The sequence below is a fragment of the Borostomias antarcticus genome (genome assembly GCF_949987555.1).
Source record: "Borostomias antarcticus genome assembly, chromosome: 6".
NCBI lineage: Eukaryota > Metazoa > Chordata > Actinopteri > Stomiiformes > Stomiidae > Borostomias > Borostomias antarcticus.
This window is the reverse complement of record NC_140239.1, coordinates 12,571,026-12,590,768: the sequence shown is the minus strand read 5'-3', so window position 1 is coordinate 12,590,768 and position 19,743 is coordinate 12,571,026. Positions and strand designations below refer to the sequence as shown.

The 19,743-nt window shown below is 45.8% G+C and overlaps 1 protein-coding gene across 1 annotated transcript; it reads right to left on the bottom strand.

The window, feature by feature from the left end:
• Nucleotides 1-10,242: 10,242 nt before the first annotated feature.
• On the bottom strand, nucleotides 10,243-15,809 carry star (steroidogenic acute regulatory protein; the record flags this gene model as incomplete). The annotated part of the gene is made up of 7 exons (XM_084439980.1): nucleotides 10,243-10,362; nucleotides 10,857-10,950; nucleotides 11,493-11,677; nucleotides 12,045-12,203; nucleotides 12,971-13,101; nucleotides 14,907-14,999; nucleotides 15,746-15,809. The coding sequence occupies 7 exons, from the start codon at nucleotides 15,807-15,809 to the stop codon at nucleotides 10,243-10,245; spliced, it is 846 nt and encodes a 281-aa protein (XP_084296106.1).
• Nucleotides 15,810-19,743: the final 3,934 nt, after the last annotated feature.

Below are 19,743 nucleotides of genomic sequence, written 5' to 3'. Positions count from 1 at the left end.
AGCGTGAGATATATCGGACAAATTGGATAATGTATGTAGGAGTTATGAGGACTTCCTGTTTCACCAATAGGTGGCGCTATAAGTATGACGCAATACTGACACATAGATGTGTTCAGGACAGAACCTTCATGAAGCGTGAGATATATCGGACAAATCGGATAATGTATGGAGGAGTTATGAGGACTTCCTGTTTCACCAATAGGTGGCGCTATAAGTATGACGCAATACTGACACATAGATGTGTTCAGGACAGAACCGTCATGAAGCGTGAGATATATCAGACAAATTGGATAATGTATGTAGTAGTTATGAGGACTTCCTGTTTCACCAATAGGTGGCGCTATAAGTATGATGCAATACTGACACATAGATGTGTTCAGGACAGAACCGTCATGAAGCGTGAGATAAATCGGACAAATTGGATAATGTATGGAGGAGTTATGAGGACTTCCTGTTTCACCAATAGGTGGCGCTATAAGTATGACGCAATACTGACACATAGATGTGTTCAGGACAGAACCGTCATGAAGCGTGAGATAAATCGGACAAATCGGATAATGCATGGAGGAGTTATGAGGACTTCCTGTTTCACCAATAGGTGGCGCTATAAGTATGACGCAATACTGACACATAGATGTGTTCAGGACAGAACCTTCATGAAGCCTGAGATATATCGGACGAATTGGATAATGTATGGAGGAGTTATGATGACTTCGTGTTTTATGGCGAAATGTCAAACTTTGGCGGGGCGCCACGGCAAGGGTGTTTGGTGAAAACTAAATTTTTTTGATAACTTTTGATCACAAAGGTCTTAAGATTAAGCTGACCCGATATGAAGTTGATCGGATGAAATCTGTAGGAGGAGTTCGTCGAAGTACGAGGCATGGAAATGGTCAAAACAAGGACAAAATGGCACATTAAAAGCAAAATGGCGGCCTTCCTGTTGCATGTTGGGTATAGCTCCAAGAGACATTTTAGTGCGTCTCGATGAACTACATATGCCCTCCGAATTTCGTTCGCCTACATCAAACTGAAAGGTGGGGCTCGCCATTTTAAATTTTCCAGGGGGCGCTCTTGAGCCGTTTTGCCACGCCCATTTCCGTCACCCATGAATTATCAAATTTTTCATCGGGACTGACGTATCTGCAAAGTTTTCTTCGTTTTCATCGATGTTTAGGCCGCCAAAAAGGCATTTGTTTTGGAAGAAGAAGGTAGGAGAATAATAATCCTTCGAAATACAATAGGGCCTCGCACCGCCAGTGCTCGGGCCCTAATAATAATCCTTCGAGTTTCAATAGGGCCTCGCACCGCCAGTGCTCGGGCCCTAATTACAGTTTCTTGCCCCCAGAAAGCTCGCTACTGCATTACTTTTGTCATAGGCCTGCTCTGTTTATTTATTTTCGTTTTACAAAGGGTGAAATAAAGTTTTGATTTCAGATTGAAGAACGTTCCGCTCATATCACGTCCCGTCACATTACCAGGCAAGCAGCGAGCGAGCGGAGCTATTTGAACATGACGACGTTAACATTCCATGGCTGGAAATACGCACACTATTTCGATTTCCTGGAACTGAAAGACAACAAGAATGTTGTCAAGTGTAAACTGTGTGTAAGTTCTACTAAGACTCTTTCTTGTGCCAGAAACACCACCTCAAATCTCCTGAAACATTTGCTACGCCAACACAGCAACATGAAGTTGGTGGAAAGAGAACCGGACCGTGATGAGCACGCTGCAAAAGGTAGTCAATATGGAAAGTAATATATTACATAAGTAACTAGTTACTTTTGGCTGGGAGTAATAAGTAAAGTAACAATATTACTTTTAAAAAGGGTAATGAGTAATAAGTAATATATTAAATGTTTTGAGTAACGAGCCCAACACTGCTTATGATCATATACAATGGTTCAGATCAAAAAGTTGACAACACTAGCACTTTTGAGAAAGTTGATAATTGCTCTACCACCGTTTAGGTCATACAATGGATGTGGGTGGGCACCTTGAAAAATCATTCAAAAACATGTTAAACTCTAGATTTCAAAGACAAGAAGCTCACCGAGGGGGTAATTGGTGTCCGTTGGTGTTCTGACATAAAATTTGCCGCGAAGTATGAATCCTGTAGGGTTTTATTGATCGTTTTATGAAATCCATTGACTTGTATTGACACGACCGTTGTAGATGTGTAGATCAATCCGCAGAGGGGATTCAGGAAGCGGAACTACTTACGGTAGCTTTTGTTACTGTTTATGTTGCTAAGCTACCTAGTTTGCGGAAGTTTACACACGTATGTGCTGCGACTAAATAGTTCTATGGTAAATATTTTTAAAAAAGCCTTTCCAGATGAACTAGAGCAGGGGTGGCCAACCCGCGGCTCGCGAGCCGCATGCGGCTCTTTGCCCGTAAATGTGCGGCTCCTCCATTGATTAAAAAAAAGTTGGCTTGCGGCTCTTCCATCTTTTCATTAAAAAAATGAATTCATTCATTCCATAAGAACGTTTCTCTCTCTCTCTCTCTTTTATTTTCTCTTTTAGTTTATTGCAGATTTGTCATAAAATCATATGATTCGTTTCGCTACAGTAGGTCGCGAGGAAGTCGCGTGAGAACCACTTCAAACCAATCATATAGGTAGCGAATCACATTGGTAACAAAATAATTGTAAACATCCAAAGAATGGCTGGAAAGAAATGCGCAGCGAAAAGAAAATATGAAGACGAACACAAGACATTTTTTACCCGAGTGGGAGAGTCATTTTTTCTTAATAGAACGTAATGGTAAGCCATTCTGTCTGATATGCCAGACATCATTGGGACATTTCAAAGCCTCAAATATCCAGCCCAGTCCAGTCCAGCCCAGCCCAGCCCAGCCCAGTCCAGTCCAGCCCAGTTCAACCTAACCCTGCCCAGTCCCGTACAGCCTAACCCAGCCCAGTCCAGTCCAGCCTAACCCAGCCCAGCCCAGTCCAGCCTAACCCAGCATAGTCCAGTCTAACCCAGTCCAGCCCAGCCTAACCCAGCCTAGTCCAGTCTAACCCAGCCCAGTCCAGTCCAGCCTAACCCAGCCCAGCCCAGTCCAGTCCAGTCTAGTCCAGTGCAGTCCAGTCCAGTCCAGTCCAGCCTAACCCAGCCCAGTCCAGCCTAACCCAACCCAGTCCAAAATATATTATGTCAGAAAATATCTTGTATGTATTAATTTTAAATAAATTAACTTTAAATGTATGTTTAATGGACAATAACGTTTTTCTTCTTATTTTAGACTGGGGTGCCTTGGGATTTTAAGTACTTATGAAGGGTGCGGTGACTGAAAAAAAGGTTGAGAAACGCTGGTATATATGGTGTGGCTCTGGGTGGTACCACAGTAATTTTTGTGGCTCTTAGTCTCTGACTGGTTGGCCCCCCCTGAACTAGAGTCTTACTTTATGGCGAATTATATGTCAGAACGCCAACTAACACCTGGGTGAGTTTCTTGTCTTTGAAATTGAGAGTTTAACATTTTTGAATGATTTTTCACGGTGCCCACCCACATCCATTGTATGACCAAAACGGTGGTAGAGCAATTATCAGACTTTCTCAAAAGTGCTAGTTTTGTCAACTTTTTGATCTGGACCGTTGTATATGATCATAAGTAACCTTAGAACGGAGCTAAACATGATTTTTCCCTTTACTACTCCTTTAATGTGATTAATAATTTTGCTTTGAATTGAGTGTGCTAGGACTACACAGATAAATCACAGGCACTTATGCTGTCTGACCAATCACATGCGTTCCCGCTGAGTGTGCTGTGCGTAGCAATTTCAGTACCCGCAGCCGTGAGTAGTGAAAAAATTAGCAAAAACGAGGTCAGTGAGTTACTAGCAAGAAAGGGATCAACCTCCATGATTTGGGAGCATTTTGGTTATTATATATTAATATTATATATTAAATATTAATCGCAATTATTAATCGCAATAAGCATTTTAAGCAAATAATCGCAATTATTATCTTTTGTCATAATCATGCAGCCCTAAGTAGTGGTCAGAGCATTGGACTCCCACACGGGACATTCTCAGAGATTACCATCTACTTACTTCACCACCTAAAGGGAAGTGCATACAGCAGGTAATGACTTTTGTCCAGAAAATTTGTTGAACCAATTGCAGCAAAATAGCTAATGTTACAGGAATCATCAGTGTAATTGCTTTAGCCACTGACCGCTACCATTAATGTTATGGAAGCTGCTGCTAGTTGTTGTGAGCTCATGAGCTAAGTGGCTATCCCACTCTCATTGTGCTGGATTAGCATTGGAAACATTGGAACTGATGTGTCCAGGTGACAAGACCCATCTTTATTTATCAGACATTTCATGTAAATTCAATTCACAGCTACTTCACTGTCTAGCTTCCGTCCTACCAGTCCTGAACAGAAACAAGCCAATATGTCTTTGACATCACTGGGTGACTGACATCACTGCTAGGGGCAAGCAATGGAAAATCTACCTTTGTATCAAAACTGAGGGCAATTGTTACAATGTTCCTCTTTTAATACTTGTGGGTCTAAATAAAAAAAAAAGTACTTGGTATGGGTTTTTGGTGGAGTCATTCTCGAAAAGCGGGAACATTTTCTTCTACCAAACCAAATACTGAATGAACATTACGTTTTGGCCCAAACTTTTATGATCGGCTTTCCGGGCGGTTAGCTCCACCAATGTGTTTACAATTATCCAATGTAGAGACACACACACACACACACACATACACGTAGGAAACCAGCTGGTCAGTGCCTGTCATCTTAACAGGCTCAGCCGTGGATACGGCCTGAATAAAACAGTGTAACCGGCCTCTGGCCAGATCCAGCCAGCCAGCCGACCTATGGAAACCTGTGACATCATTGTGGTGGATTCTGGGCGGCCTGGAGAGACGTCCTGCTGTAACATCCTGGTACTCTCCAGGCCTCTAACATCCTGGTACTCTCCAGGGGCCTCATTTATAAACGTTGCGTAAGTACAAAAGCGTGCGTAACCCATGCTGAGCAACTTTCTACGCAACTTTCGGTATTTATAAAAAACGAGCTGAGCGATAAGTTGGCGGAAGGTGTGCGTAACTCTACGCACACTTCGACCCTCCTTTAACTACGATAAGCACGTTTCTGGAGAAAGGGGAAAACGCGACTCCGATGGCAGAGAGATGAAACTCGGGAAAGTCTGCGAAACACATGACATATTGAATAATAAATACATCGGTCGCTGCAAGAAACCCTCCAATGTGTCACACAGTTTAAACGGAATCAATCGCCACCGTAGCCTAATCACGAAATAATGTCGGCATTGCTTTGGATGTGTCTGTGAATTGACCCATTTGTGTCATAATATAATGTTATGTTGTAGGCCTATTCATTTATAGGCTATTCCGTGAAGCATCACGGGCAGTAGCCTATGAATAAAAGCCACATATTACGTTGATAACACAACACGACACGAGCCTATAGGCTTCTCATAGTAATGATTCCGTATGTCGATGGTCTACAACTATAAGGCCTATACCGCACCAAACAAATGTTGCATTCGGCGTTGAAGTATATTTATTCAGTTAATCATTTATTTAGTTAATTATTCGTATGTTTAATTATCCACCTATTCATTCGTTAATGTATTTATGTTGTATTTATAGCCTATATTTGATTAGGCTTTTATGTAAACCCGAATGACCACTGAGGCAAGCCGCAATTACAATGATGTTGAGCGGTGAATGGAAATGTCCTACTTGAGGCAACTGTAGGCTACATTAGGCTATATTGTACATCATCATATATCCTCATATTGTCTTATGATTGTCATGTAGCAGGCATACGAGGAATGTGGGCCTAAAAACGCATGTCATCCCAATGCTCACATGCCGCTTTGGTAGAATTAGCTGTGCGCAAAACAGCGCATGGAGGTGATGCGTCTCCAAGTTGTAAGAACACAAGGGAGCAAGTTAGATTATTAATTTGCCGAATCGTCATGTGTAGCAATAATTACCCTTTATAGAATCACATGAAACTCATCCATGGACCCCATATATTTACAAGACCTCGATACAGGCACTGATATAGCTGGATTATAGTAGGCCATGACGCACGGGACCTTGGATATGCCGGGACTTGGCACAGATGTTCTAATATGTGCTTGGCTATCCCGCAACATCCATTAGAACAAGCAGCTTCTATATGCCTACAGAATGTTTTGAGAAAGTATGTGAAATGCATGATATCCCGGAAAATACACAAATTGGATGCTGCAAAGAACCCTCAGATCTGTCGTATAGTTAAATTGGGGATACTTGCCTTAAGTAGTCACTATAGGCCTACATGTTTGCATTGTTATGGATGTCATTGTAAATTGACCCGTTTATACGTTGATAAGTTAGGCATTTTATTCATGGGCCACCCTGTGAAGCATTAGATTACAGCAATATAGATTCAAACCCCATTACCCATGCAACAACACTATAGGCTTATAATGATTATCAGTTTGGATATAAGCAGCCACCTAATAAGGCCTACCGCACTAAACGAATGCCAATATAACCTGCATGATAGATAATTCATTATCTAACAGACCACTCAGGCCTAACAGGTGCTCTTATCAGTCGTGCACATGTGAAATCATCGTTCCCGAAAAGATACTTTTGCGGCGTCTCTACCTCGTTGACCAATACCTCCACCTCGCATCGGTAAAATGTATCTTTCTCTTTCTGCCTTTTGCACTCGGCTCCATTGTCGTTGCATATGTATAGGCGTATCACTGACCATTTATAGGCAATTGTGGGCGTTAATTGGGGTGTGATCAGAACGCGCGTTCACGTGCGCCAAGTTAAGTGTTGATTGTGATTTATAAAGGGCAGCTGGCGTAGGCATGCCTGAGTGAACATGGGTTGTGATACGCAGCGTTTTATAAATCAGAGATTTTTTGTGCGTATATTTTAGTAATCACTTAGCTAAGCTAACTTAGTTACGTGGATTATACGCAATGTTTATAAATGAGGCCCCAGGCCTCTAACATCCTGGTACTCTCCTCTAACATCCTGGTGCTCTCCAGGCCTCTAACATCCTGGTACTCTCCAGGCCTCTAACATCCTGGTACTCTCTTCTAACATACTGGTACTCTCCAGGGCTCTAACATCCTGGTGCTCTCCTCTAACATCCTGGTACTCTCCAGGCCTCTTACATCCTGGTGCTCTCCTCTAACATCCTGGTACTCTCCAGGGCTCTCCTGGGCCGGACTGGACTCAACTCAACACACTGGTATTTTCTGTGCGTGTATCTCTCTGTGTTGTAACTGAACCTACAGGATCATCCCTTACTGTATGCTTCATAAATACAGTCAGTGTATCTCCTCTTGTGTGAGGTCATCTCTCTGTCCAGTGAGCCAAGGTCAAAAGAAGATCTGCTTGCCTGCAGAAAAGGCCTTGGTCTGAGGCCGCTCCTCAGAACATGGTCTCCTCAGAGAGGATAGCGTAGGATTCCTGTAACAGCCGTGCTGTACAGTAGAGATTGATTATCTAAGGAGATGTTTACTCATCTTTATAGTTACTGTACATGGAGAACCAAAGTGATTAAATCCAGAACATGTCAATGATCAGCGATGATGTCTTTCACCATGGGATAGAATGACATCATTCTTGTAGACAGGAGATTTGTTAGTGCTCAGCAGAGTTGAACCACTACTGACAGAATGGATTGCCTTTTCTTCCACCAGAAAACCCATTTCCCATCAAACTTCACACTGAATCTAAGAAATGAAAAGTTACAAAACATTTTGGATCAATTAAAACGATCCATCATTGGAAAACGTTCCAGGACTGCCAGTAATCCAGGCCAGGCGTCCTGTCTGTGTGTCAGTGTTGACTCATTCTGTGTGTCAGTGTTGACTTCGTCTCTGAGAATGTGTTGCTGGCGTGCTGAGCGTCTGCACTGGCCTCTCAATTCCTCACACGCACGAGACCACCTGCTCCAACTGGCACACACACACGGGCACACACACGCACACACACGCACACACAGGCATACAAACACACAGGCACACACACACATGTATGCGCACACACACCAGATCCAGAGACAGATCCCACTACAGACAGGATGACGTTCTCATGACATGAACTTTTCTGTGTGTGTGTGTGTGTGTGCATGTGTCAATATGCATCACTCAGACTGTACAGTTTTATGGGACTCATGGCATTTCACTTGGTATTTTGATGCATTTCTAAATCTATGTTGCTTCAGAGTCAGTTGAGACATAATAACAGTTCTACCTGACAGGCAATATGAGCTTCCAGGACTGTGATGTTGGTTTCCTACTGTAACTACTTAGCCAGGCAATAAAACAATACATAAATGCATAAATAAAAACAGACTTATGAGCTGGCCTGATCATGATGCAGTTACAATATTTATTCACTTGGCAGGCGTCCTTGGTTCAACGCAATTACATTGTTACAATAAATAGATCATTGAAATAAAAGTGCAAATTCCACATGGACTGTACAGAGAATGATGGCATCCCCAGGGCCAGGGCGGTATTCCCAGTGGGCTAGGATCCCCAGGGCCAGGGCGGTATTCCCAGTGGGCTAGGATCCCCAGGGCCAGGGCAGTATTCCCAGTGGGCTAGGATCCCCAGGGCCAGGGCGGTATTCCCAGTGGGCTAGGATCCCCAGGGCCAGGGCAGTATTCCCAGTGGGCTAGGATCCCCAGGGCCAGGGCAGTATTCCCAGTGGGCTAGGATCCCCAGGGCCAGGGCAGTATTCCCAGTGGGCTAGGATCTCCAGGGCAGTAGGGCTGCTCGATTATGGCAAAAATCATGATCACGATTATTTTGATTGATATTGAGATCACGATTATTTAACACGATTATTCATTAAAAAAAATAAAATAATACTAAAGTTTTACATTTTCTTAAATCAAATTATACATTGACTTTGATAACAATTAATTTATTAAATGTTGACAGTGACTTTTCTTTTTATCAATGTTCTTTGGATTAGATACATTTCTCCCATGGGAGACAAATAGTGAACCTTGACCTAGATAAATAAATAAATAAAAGTGCCAAAACTGATAAATAAAGAAGCTTCAAAGCCCCGCCACCACCACAGAAGAAGACCACCTCGGAAAAAGAATTTCACTATGACAGAACGTGTCTAAATAAGTTATCGCCGAGGCTTCAAAACCCAGCATTTGTTAAAATAGACCCCTTTGCTTAGGTAAGTGAAGTTTCATGTTTATCTGACACTTGTAAATATGAGCGCCTCTCATAAATAGGCCGACACCAATTTATTTTGATGGCAAAGTGAATGGACCAGCAAAGGACTGTTGTCTGGCATGAGCGAGCGGAATGCGACAACGGGACTGAGAAGGGCTACTTTGAGGGGCAGCTACGACTGCGTAGCAAATTTTACACACCGTGTCAACTTGGTCCAAATCTGTCTCCGCGAAGCCATAGTCTTTCCACACCACTGACGTTGTTTTAGCTCTCTTGTCCACCTCTCTTTCTGCTGCCATAATCTTATCGCGTTTTGTTCGAGAGGAGCATGCGTGCGCCTCGCTTGACAACTCGTCTCGCTTTGAACTAAAGTGTTTGTTTTGGGGCTTTGGGGGGTGGGGGAGGGGTCAAGCACAGTATAGGTCTGCAGTGTAGGGTGCACTTGATTTGTGCAAAATCGTTTTATGGCGATTATTTAGTTTTAATGATCGTTGACAGGCCAAATCTTAATCTAGATTAAAATCCGATTAATCGAGCAGCCCTACAGGGCAGTAATCCCAGTGGGCTAGGATCCCCAGGGCCAGGGCAGTATTCCCAGTGGGCTAGGATCCCCAGGGCCAATGTTTAATAATTTCAGATATTTAGGAAAGTGTCAGTCAGTTCACGGCTGGGTGTGTCCAATTCTATAAAATGCCTCCCTTCTCCTCCTCCTGTGTCCTCCCCACTGTAAGACGGGAGGGTTTGTTTTGACCTGTTCAGCATTTTCAGATCAGTTTGACTGAAGTGAAGGTAGAAAACAGGAGAGGGAGCCACATTAGACGCATGATCATTCTGCTCTGGGCCAAATAGAATAATTAATAAGCTGTGCTGGTCACAGCAGTGCTCACATACTTCTAAGACGGTCCGAAGATCTCAGATGTGTAATGTTACATATAGTAGCTTCTCTTTGGTGATTGGTTAAATGGAATGTGTTGGTGGCCTGCTATTGGTGTAGTCTGCAGACTCATCGAAAGCTCAGGTAGACGTGTGGCGTCAGCAGGCGTGTGCCATCTCCATGGAAACGTTGTGGACCATTCTCTGCCTGAGGTGGTTGGCGAAGTCCACCTGGGTCTGGGAGAGGACCTGGTTTATGATGGTCTTAGGGATCCAACCCTGAGGGAGAGATACAGAGAGAGGGAGAGAGAAGAGAGAGGGAGAGAGAGAGGGAGGGAGAGAGAAGAGAGAGAGAAGGTGAGAGGAGGAAAAAGTAAGGAGAAAGTGAGGAGAGAGAGAAGGGGAGAGAGGAGAGAGAGAGACGGAGAGAGATAGAGAGGGAGAAGGAAAGACAGAGTTGGTGTGAGATTATGGATAAAAGCAGCAGATTTCCTCCACAGCATCCAGTAGATACAGTAGAGTTGGGAGGAGTTTAGATGTGGTTCTAGAGGGTCAGAATGTGGTTCTAGAGGGTCAGAATGTGGTTCTAGAGTGGTCAGAATGTTTGTTTATGTTTATTGATGTATTTGATTCAGGGACATTGTACAATAATCAACAATTTTACAAATAAAAATAAATGTTCCAGGATTAGCGAACTAATGTGCTTCTAGAGTGGTCAGAATGTGGTTCTAGAGGGTCAGAATGTGGTTCTAGAGGGTCAGAATGTGTCAGACCTTTAGATCTATGCTGAGTAGCCAGGTGAACCTGGTCTTGTCGGGGTCCTCAGAGCTGGGCCTCATCACAATACAGGTGGGTCCGTTCTCCGCTCTGGAGGAGACAAGAACACCATGTAGGACATCCATGCTACTGCACACGTCCATCACTCCATCCATCCAACTATCCACCCATCCATCCATCCATCCAACCTTCCACCCATCCATCCGTCCAACCTTCTACCCATCCATCCATCCAACCATCCATCCATCCATCCATCCAACCTTCCAACCTTCCACCCACCCATCCATCCGTCCAACCTTCCACCCATCCATCCATCCAACCATCCACCCACCCATCCATCCATCCATCCAACCATCCACCCATCCATCCATCCATGCATCCATCCATCCATCCATCCATCCATCCGTCCAACCTTCCACCCATCCAATCATCCATCCATCCATCCATCCTTCCATCCATCCACCTATCCATCCATCCATCCATCCATCATCCATCCATCCATCCATCCATCCATCCATCCATCCATCCATCCATCCACCCATCCACTTCTCCATCCATCCATCCATCCACCCATCCACTTATCCATCCATCCATCCATCCATCCATGTGCTCCTGTGTTAGCGGTGACCCACCTGACCACGCCCTTCTGCTCTGGCATGGCGGGGTGCTGGGTGGACATGCCCGCCAGGAAGCAGGCGGAGCCTCGGCGCTTGGCACAGCGCACGCTCACAAAGTCCCGCGGGCCCACCACCTTCCCCCCTGCCTCCGCAGACACCTCGTGGGTCACCATGGTGTCCTGGCCGATCTTCTGGAGGATCTGGGACAGGAGAGATCCTTTATTAGTAGAGAAAAGCGTCGTAACCAAAGCTCTTTAAACATTCTTCCTTAACCTTCTGCTTGCACTGGGATGATGTCCAGTATCCTACAGTCTCCCTGTCCAAGTGTGTTCATGTTCTAAAATGTTCTGTTCCTGACATCCCAGGGCATCTCCTGAGCACTTCCTACCCACGTCCTGCTTTTTGTACAGTATGGTGATGTGAGAGTGTGTGTGTGTGTGTGTGTGTGTGGTGAGCGTGTGTGTGTGGTGTGAGAGAGTGTGTGTGAGTGTATGTGAGTGTGTGTGTGTGGTGTGAGAGATTTACAGTTGTAGAGATCAATCAATCAATCAATCAATCTGGTCTCACCTTGACCTGTTTGACGTTAGGGTTCCACTCCGCCATCTGCTCCATGTTCCCCACCAGCTCTCCGTACAGGCAGTCCGACGGCTGGTCAAGAACCACCTCCAGCCTGAACACCTTCCCGAGGTCTGGAAGAACCTTGCTCAGAACCTTGTCACCGTTGGCCTGCGGTAGGAGGAGGAGGAGGAGGAGGAGGGAGACGGAACGGGGGAGAGAGGGGAGAGATGGGACTCCAAGATCAAGATGGCGCTGTGGACAGTCGCCTTGGAGCGTTGGAGTGCATTGTTTTATCTGTTAATTCAGCACTTCCTTATTGTATTTTGCACTGTCCTGTCCCGTTCTTGCACTATGTTTACTAGTATTATTATTATTATTATTATTATTGACCTAGGGTAATTTCTCGTAGGTGCAAACGTACTTGAAAATAAAATACAATCTGAATCTGAGAGATATGAAGGAGAGGAGAGGAGAGAGACATGGGCACCCCGAGGGGTGGGGGGGCGTGGCCACCATGTTAAATGACTGCCCCCCCCTCCACCCCCCACTAGCGCCCCATTCCACCCCTCACTAGCCCCCCTCCACCCCCAACTAGCGCCCCCCTCCACCCCCCACTAGCCCCCCTCCACCCCCCACTAGCGCCCCTCCACCCCCCACTAGCCCCCCTCCACCCCCCACTAGCCCCCCCCCACCCCCCAACCAACACAAACAACTAACAAGGCGTCACTGCAGAGAAGAGAGAACAGGCAGATGAGCAGGAGGAACTAAGCGCAAACGGCCCCAATCTGCTGGTTGGTGAATGAAGGAATGAACACAGTGGCATTGAAATCCCCAGGCTTGCCCTGTAGGCCGGTCTGAGAGCCGTGTCTGTCTGTCTGTCTGTCTGTTTGTGTGTGTGTGTGTGTGTGTGTGTGTGTGTCTGTCTGTCCACTCACAGCCAGGATCTCGGTGGTCCATCCGTCCTGCTGGCTGAGGATGCTGATGGACCTCCTCAGAGCCTCCTGCCCCTGCTTCACGTACGCAGACTCCTCCGCGCTCAAACCCTCCTCCTCCTCACCGAGAGAGCCTTGAAGAGACCACAGCAGACTTAACATCACCATCACTCCACTCATATATTTGAGTGTGTCTGTGTGTTTGTGTGTGTGTGTGTGTATTTGAGTGTGTCTGTGTGTGTGTGTGTGGCACATGGATGTATTAATAGAACTGGATAGGGTCACTCCATTCACTGAAGCCCTATAGGACCGCGCCATCTTGGAAAAAAACGCATCATTGACATTCGCAGTGAAAGTTATTGTAATGGATTTTTAACTGATCTAGTCAAAAAGGATTTGCCAAGATTCGCTCAAAGAGGTCAAGTCTGGTTTATTGAGAAAACATAAGAGCGCATGGACTTCAGGACAAGGCATGTGAGTGGTTTATCCAATTGAAGTGCCGCAGCCTGGTCTTGCGCAGCCTTATATTCAAGCAATACACAGGTATGGCGCTTCCAGGATGTGATTGGCTAACGCATTGTACACGTCATATTAAATGGCAGGCGTCATCAACAGTGGTCGAGAATACAGACACGTGACATGAGAAAAGGCGGTAATTTCTTGAAGGGACAAAGGATGGTTATTCTGGAGCAGACAACGTCTAGGTAACACAGCTATGTGAAAGGTTGAGGGAGGTGGTGAATTACAAAGGAAGTGGTGAAACTCAAATTTCTATGACAGTATCAATGATGTGTTCTTGTAGTCCACGAACAGATTGCGTTAATGTGAAATGCAAACGCGCGTTCATGGCTCTCCCTGCGTTAGCAATGAAAAGCGGCTGCTTGATTATTAATAACAATTAATAAGCAATAATAATAATTAATAATAATTAATTCTGTTCACAACAACGCGATGGGCAGCCAGGCGAAATAGCTCCAGAGGACCTGGTCCCAGGCGAGTTGAACAGCTGTCCACCCAGAGACGGGATCTCTCGTTGCGGCATGAAGTTCGCGGCTAACCCGCCTTGAGCTATTTCGCATGGCTGCCCATCGCGTTGTTGTGAACAGAATGAATACCACCTACTAGCAAACAAAACATGTTCAGTCACAATTATACTGTTAAAAGATGCCTGGCTAAAAAAAAAAAGTTTTCCAACGGATATACAGTATTTGACGAAAGTAGATTAATAAGCAAGCCGCTTTTCATTGCTAACTCAGAGCGGGGAGAGCCATGCATTTCACATGAACGCAATCTGTTCGTGGACTAGAAGAACGCGTCATTGATACTTTTCACTGCGCATGTCAAAGGTATCAATGACACGTTTTTTTCAAAGAAGGCGCGGTCCTATAGGGCTTCACGTTAGATTTATAATCCTGGGGGCCTGGTGTGGCACAGTATCAAGGAAGTGAGGAGGGAGGAAGTGAAGAGGTGAGGAGATGAGGAGTAGGAGGTGAGGAGTGAGGAGATGAGTAGGAGGTGAGGAGGAGTGAGGAGGTGAGGAGAAGAGGAATGAGTGAGGAGGTGAGGAGTAGGAGGAGTGAGGAGGTGAGGAGTAGGAGGAGATGAGGTGAGGAGGAGGAGTGAGGAGGTGAAGAGTAGAAGGTGAGTAGGAGGAGGAGTGAGGAGATGAGGAGTAGGAGGAGGAGTGAGGAGATGAGGTGAGTAGGAGGTGAAGAGGAGGAGGATGGGTGAGGAGAGAGGAGGTGAGGAGATGAGTAGGAGGTGAAGAGGAGGAGTGAGGAGTAGGAGGAGGAGGTGAGTAGGAGGAAGTGAGGAGTGAGGAGGTGAGAAGTGAGGTGGTGAGGAGTAGGAGGAGGAGTGAGGAGTGAGGAGGTGAGGAGTAGAAGGTGAGGAGGAGTGAGGAGGTGAGGAGGAGGAGTGAGGAGACAGCAGAACTCACTGAGCAGGCTCCTACGCCGGACGTTGCTGACCCATCTGCTGGGGCCCGGCCCTGCCAGCCGGATCAGCTCATGGTGGATGCTCCTCCTCAGGCCTGAGGGGGTGGGGGGGGGGAGGGGGAGAGGAGAGGGAGACAGAGAGGGGGAGAGGGGGAGGGAGAGGAAGACGGGGAGAACAAGAGAACAGGTGGTACAAAAATCCTCATCAACATACATTACATTACATTAGTCAATTAGCAGACGCTTCCAAAATAACTTAAAATAATTAAATGTAATATGGTAGTTAGTATACTACTATTCACAAGTGCATCTCCTTTCTAAACTAGTGACTAAGAGCATTATCTAGTGCTGAAGCTAAAGTGCAAGATGGAACAATACCTGTATGTGTTTAAGAGGAAGGGTCCACATAAAAAACAATATTGTCTCTCTTCTGCTGTGTACTGTACAATATGGTCTCTCTTCTGCTGTGTACTGTACATAGTACTACCATCTATACAGGAGGATCACTGCCTCTTTTTACAGTGGAGTCAATGCAAAGTACAACAGTACAGACATGAGCTGACATACATGTCATGTTCAGGGCACGTTTTACACAAACCACACACACACAGTTCATTCACACAAACCACACACACAGTTCATTCACACAAATCACACACACACAAACCACACACACAGTTCATTCACACAAACCACACACACAAACCACACACACAGTTCATTCACACAAACCACACACACACACACAGTTCATTCAGTCATGAGCAGGACCGGTCTCTGGGTTCCACTCCCAGACCCTGAATCCTTTCTGAGTCCCCCCCCCCCCCCCCCTCTCACTCACCCGTCATGTTCCTGGTGTGGCGGTAGGAGATGCCAGCGCACAGTTTAAAAGTGGCAGGCAGCATGTTGAGTCTCAGAGCAGATTCTAGCAGTGCCTCTGAGTGACTGACAGCTGGGTAATGAACAAAATGAGCTGAGAGCAGCAGCGTGAGTGTGTGTGTCGTTGGGGGCTGGTTCTGGTGGCCGTATCGGCGGTGTGTCTTTATAAGTTGTGTGCAAGGCCACGGCGCTGTCACCGCTAGATAAACACACACACATCAGCGTCAGGCGCCTCCAAGGACCCTGTGGCCAAGGATGGCTGTCAGACACAACCAGCATGTCTCACACACACACTCAATCTCACACACACACAACACACTCAGTCAGTCTGACACACTCTGTCAGATAGCGTCCCATACCCACTGCAACAACCCCCCGCCCCCCCCCCCCCCCCACACACACACACAACGCACATGCTGTACAACGCACAAACACTCAGATAGCGTCCAGTACCCAGGCCCACTGCAACACCCACATACACCCCCCCCCCCCCCCCACACACACGCACATACACACGCGCGCGCATACACACACACAGAAGGCCACAAGAGCTTGTTCCCATAACCAATGTCTACGACAAGACAGAATCCCAGTCAGCCACTCAAACTCTGTACTGTTACTGTACACACACACACACACACACACACACACACTGCAGTGTTCCTTGGAATGTCTTCCCTGACAGCTGACAGCCGGGACAGTCCTGTCACAGTGGAGTCCCCCGTCCAGCCTGACACCACATCGAGTCATGTGATTGAGTCATGTGATTGATCCGTTATGATATCTAGTCATGTGATTGAGAGAGTTGAGGCCCGACCAGCAAACCCCTTTCTCAAGGCGGTGGAAGAAGCAGGTCAGACTGAAGGCTGGATTACTGTCAGTAACGAACAAGTGAGTAACAATGAGCATCACACATGCAAACATGAGCTCACATGCACTGGCAAGTCAGAGGATAAGACAAGACAAGACAAGATAAAATATACTTTAATAATCCCCATGTGGGAAATCTGTGGTTTCATCAGCGGAAAAGGTTCACACTACTAGTCGTGGGAAAAGTACAGCGGAATAGACAGATAGATAATATACATAATAGATTCAATTAAATTACAAGGAAAAACTAGTGCTGCGAGCAGCAGTGAGCGGGCCCTCGCACCCCACGCGGGTCGGGGTGTGGCGCCGTTAAAGGGTGTGCTATTTCGGTGTCCAGTACTGACAGAAACTTCCTGTCACCAGTAGGTGGCGCTCTAAGCGTGACTCAATACCGACGCATAGATGTGTTCAGGACAGTACCTTGATGAAGCGTGAGAAATGTTGTGTAAATCGGACAAAGTATGTAGGAGTTATGAGGACTTCCTGTAAGCAGTAGGTGGCGCTGTAGGTATGACGCAATACTGACCTACAGATGTGTTCAAGATGCGACCTTCATCAAGCATGAGCAATTTGGAGTAAATCGGATAATGTATGTAGGAGTTATGAGTACTTCCTGTTTCACCAGTAGGTGGCGCTGTAAGTGTAACTCAATACCGACGCATAGATGTGTTCAGAAGGTGACCTTCATGAAGCGTCAGCAATTTGGTGCAAATCGGATGATGTATGCAGGAGTTATGAGGACTTCCTGTTTCACCAATAGGTGGCGCTATAAGTATGACGCAATACTGACACATTGATGTGTTCAGGACAGAACCGTCATGAAGCGTGAGATAAATCGGATAATGTATGGAGGAGTTATGAGGACTTCCTGTTTCACCAATAGGTGGCGCTATAAGTATGACGCAATACTGACACATAGATGTGTTCAGGACAGAACCGTCATGAAGCGTGAGATATATCGGACAAATCGGATAATGTATGGAGGAGTTATGAGGACTTCCTGTTTTACCAATAGGTGGCGCTATAAGTATGACGCAATACTGACACATAGATGTGTTCAGGACAGAACCTTCATGAAGCGTGAGATATATCGGACGAATTGGATAATGTATGGAGGAGTTATGAGGACTTCCTGTTTCACCAATAGGTGGCGCTATAAGTATGATGCAATACTGACACATAGATGTGTTCAGGACAGAACCGTCATGAAGCGTGAGATATATCGGACAAATTGGATAATGTATGGAGGAGTTATGAGGACTTCGTGTTTTATGGCGAAATGTCAAACTTTGGCGGGGCGCCACGGCAAGGGTGTTTGGTGAAAACTAAATTTTTTTGATAACTTTTGATCACAAAGGTCTTAAGATGAAGCTGACCCGATATGAAGTTGATCGGATGAAATCTGTAGGAGGAGTTCGTCGAAGTACGAGGCATGGAAATGGTCAAAACAAGGACAAAATGGCACATTAAAAGCAAAATGGCGGCCTTCCTGTTGCATGTTGGGTAAAGCTCCAAGAGATATTTTAGTGCGTCTCGATAAAATACATATGCCCTCCGAATTTCGTTCGCCTACATCAAACTGAAAGGTGGGGCTCGCCATTTTAAACTTTCCAGGGGGCGCTCTTGAGCCGTATTGCCACGCCCATTTCCGTCACCCATGAATTATCAAATTTTTCACCGGGACTGACGTATCTGCAAAGTTTTCATCGATGTTCAGGCCGCCTAAAAGGCATTTGTTTGGGGTAAAGAAGAAGAAGGTAGAAGGAGAACAATAATAACTAGTGCTGCGAGCAGCAGTGAGCGGGCCCTCGCACCCCACGCGTGTCGGGGTGCTGTGCCGTTAAAGGCTGTGCTATTTCGGTGTGCAGTACTGAGAGAAACTTCCTGTCACCAGTAGGTGGCGCTCTAGGCGTGACTCAATACCGAAGCATAGATGTGTTCAGGACGGTACCTTGATGAAGCGTGAGAAATGTTGAGTAAATCGGATAACGTATGTAGGAGTTATGAGGACTTCCTGTTTCACCAGTAGGTGGCGCTGTAAGTATGACTCAATACCGACACATAGATGGGTTCAGAAGGCCACCTTCATGAAGCGTCAGCAATTTGGTGCAAATCGGATGATGTATGCAGGAGTTATGAGGACTTCCTGTTTCACCAATAGGTGGCGCTATACGTATGACGCAATACTGACACATAGATGTGTTCAGGACAGAACCGTCATGAAGCGTGAGCTATATCGGACAAATTGGATAATGTATGGAGGAGTTATGAGGACTTCCTGTTTCACCAATAGGTGGCGCTATAAGTATGACGCAATACTGAAACATAGATGTGTTCAGGACAGAACCGTCATGAAGCGTGAGATATATCGGACAAATTGGATAATGTATGGAGGAGTTATGAGGACTTCCTGTTTCACCAATAGGTGGCGCTATAAGTATGACGCAATACTGACACATAGATGTGTTCAGGACAGAACCGTCATGAAGCGTGAGATATATCGGACAAATTGGATAATGTATGGAGGAGTTATGAGGACTTCGTGTTTTATGGCGAAATGTCAAACTTTGGCGGGGCGCCACGGCAAGGGTGTTTGGTGAAAACTTAATTTTTTTGATAACTTTTGATCACAAAGGTCTTAAGATGAAGCTGACCCGATATGAAGTTGATCGGATGAAATCTGTAGGAGGAGTTCGTCGAAGTACGAGGCATGGAAATGGTCAAAACAAGGACAAAATGGCACATTAAAAGCAAAATGGCGGCCTTCCTGTTGCATGTTGGGTATAGCTCCAAGAGACATTTAAGTGTGGCTCGATGAAATATTTCGTTCGCCTACATCAAACTGAAAGGTGGGGCTCGCCATTTTAGATTTTCCAGGGGGCGCTCTTGAGCCGTTTTGCCACGCCCATTTCCGTCACCCATGAATTATCCAATTTTTCACCGGGACTGACGTATCTGCAAAGTTTCATCCGTTTTCATCGATGTTCAGGCCGCCTAAAAGGCATTTGTTTGGAGTAAAGAAGGAGAAGAATAATAATCCTTCGAGTTTCAATAGGGCCTCGCACCGCCAGTGCTCGGGCCCTAATAATT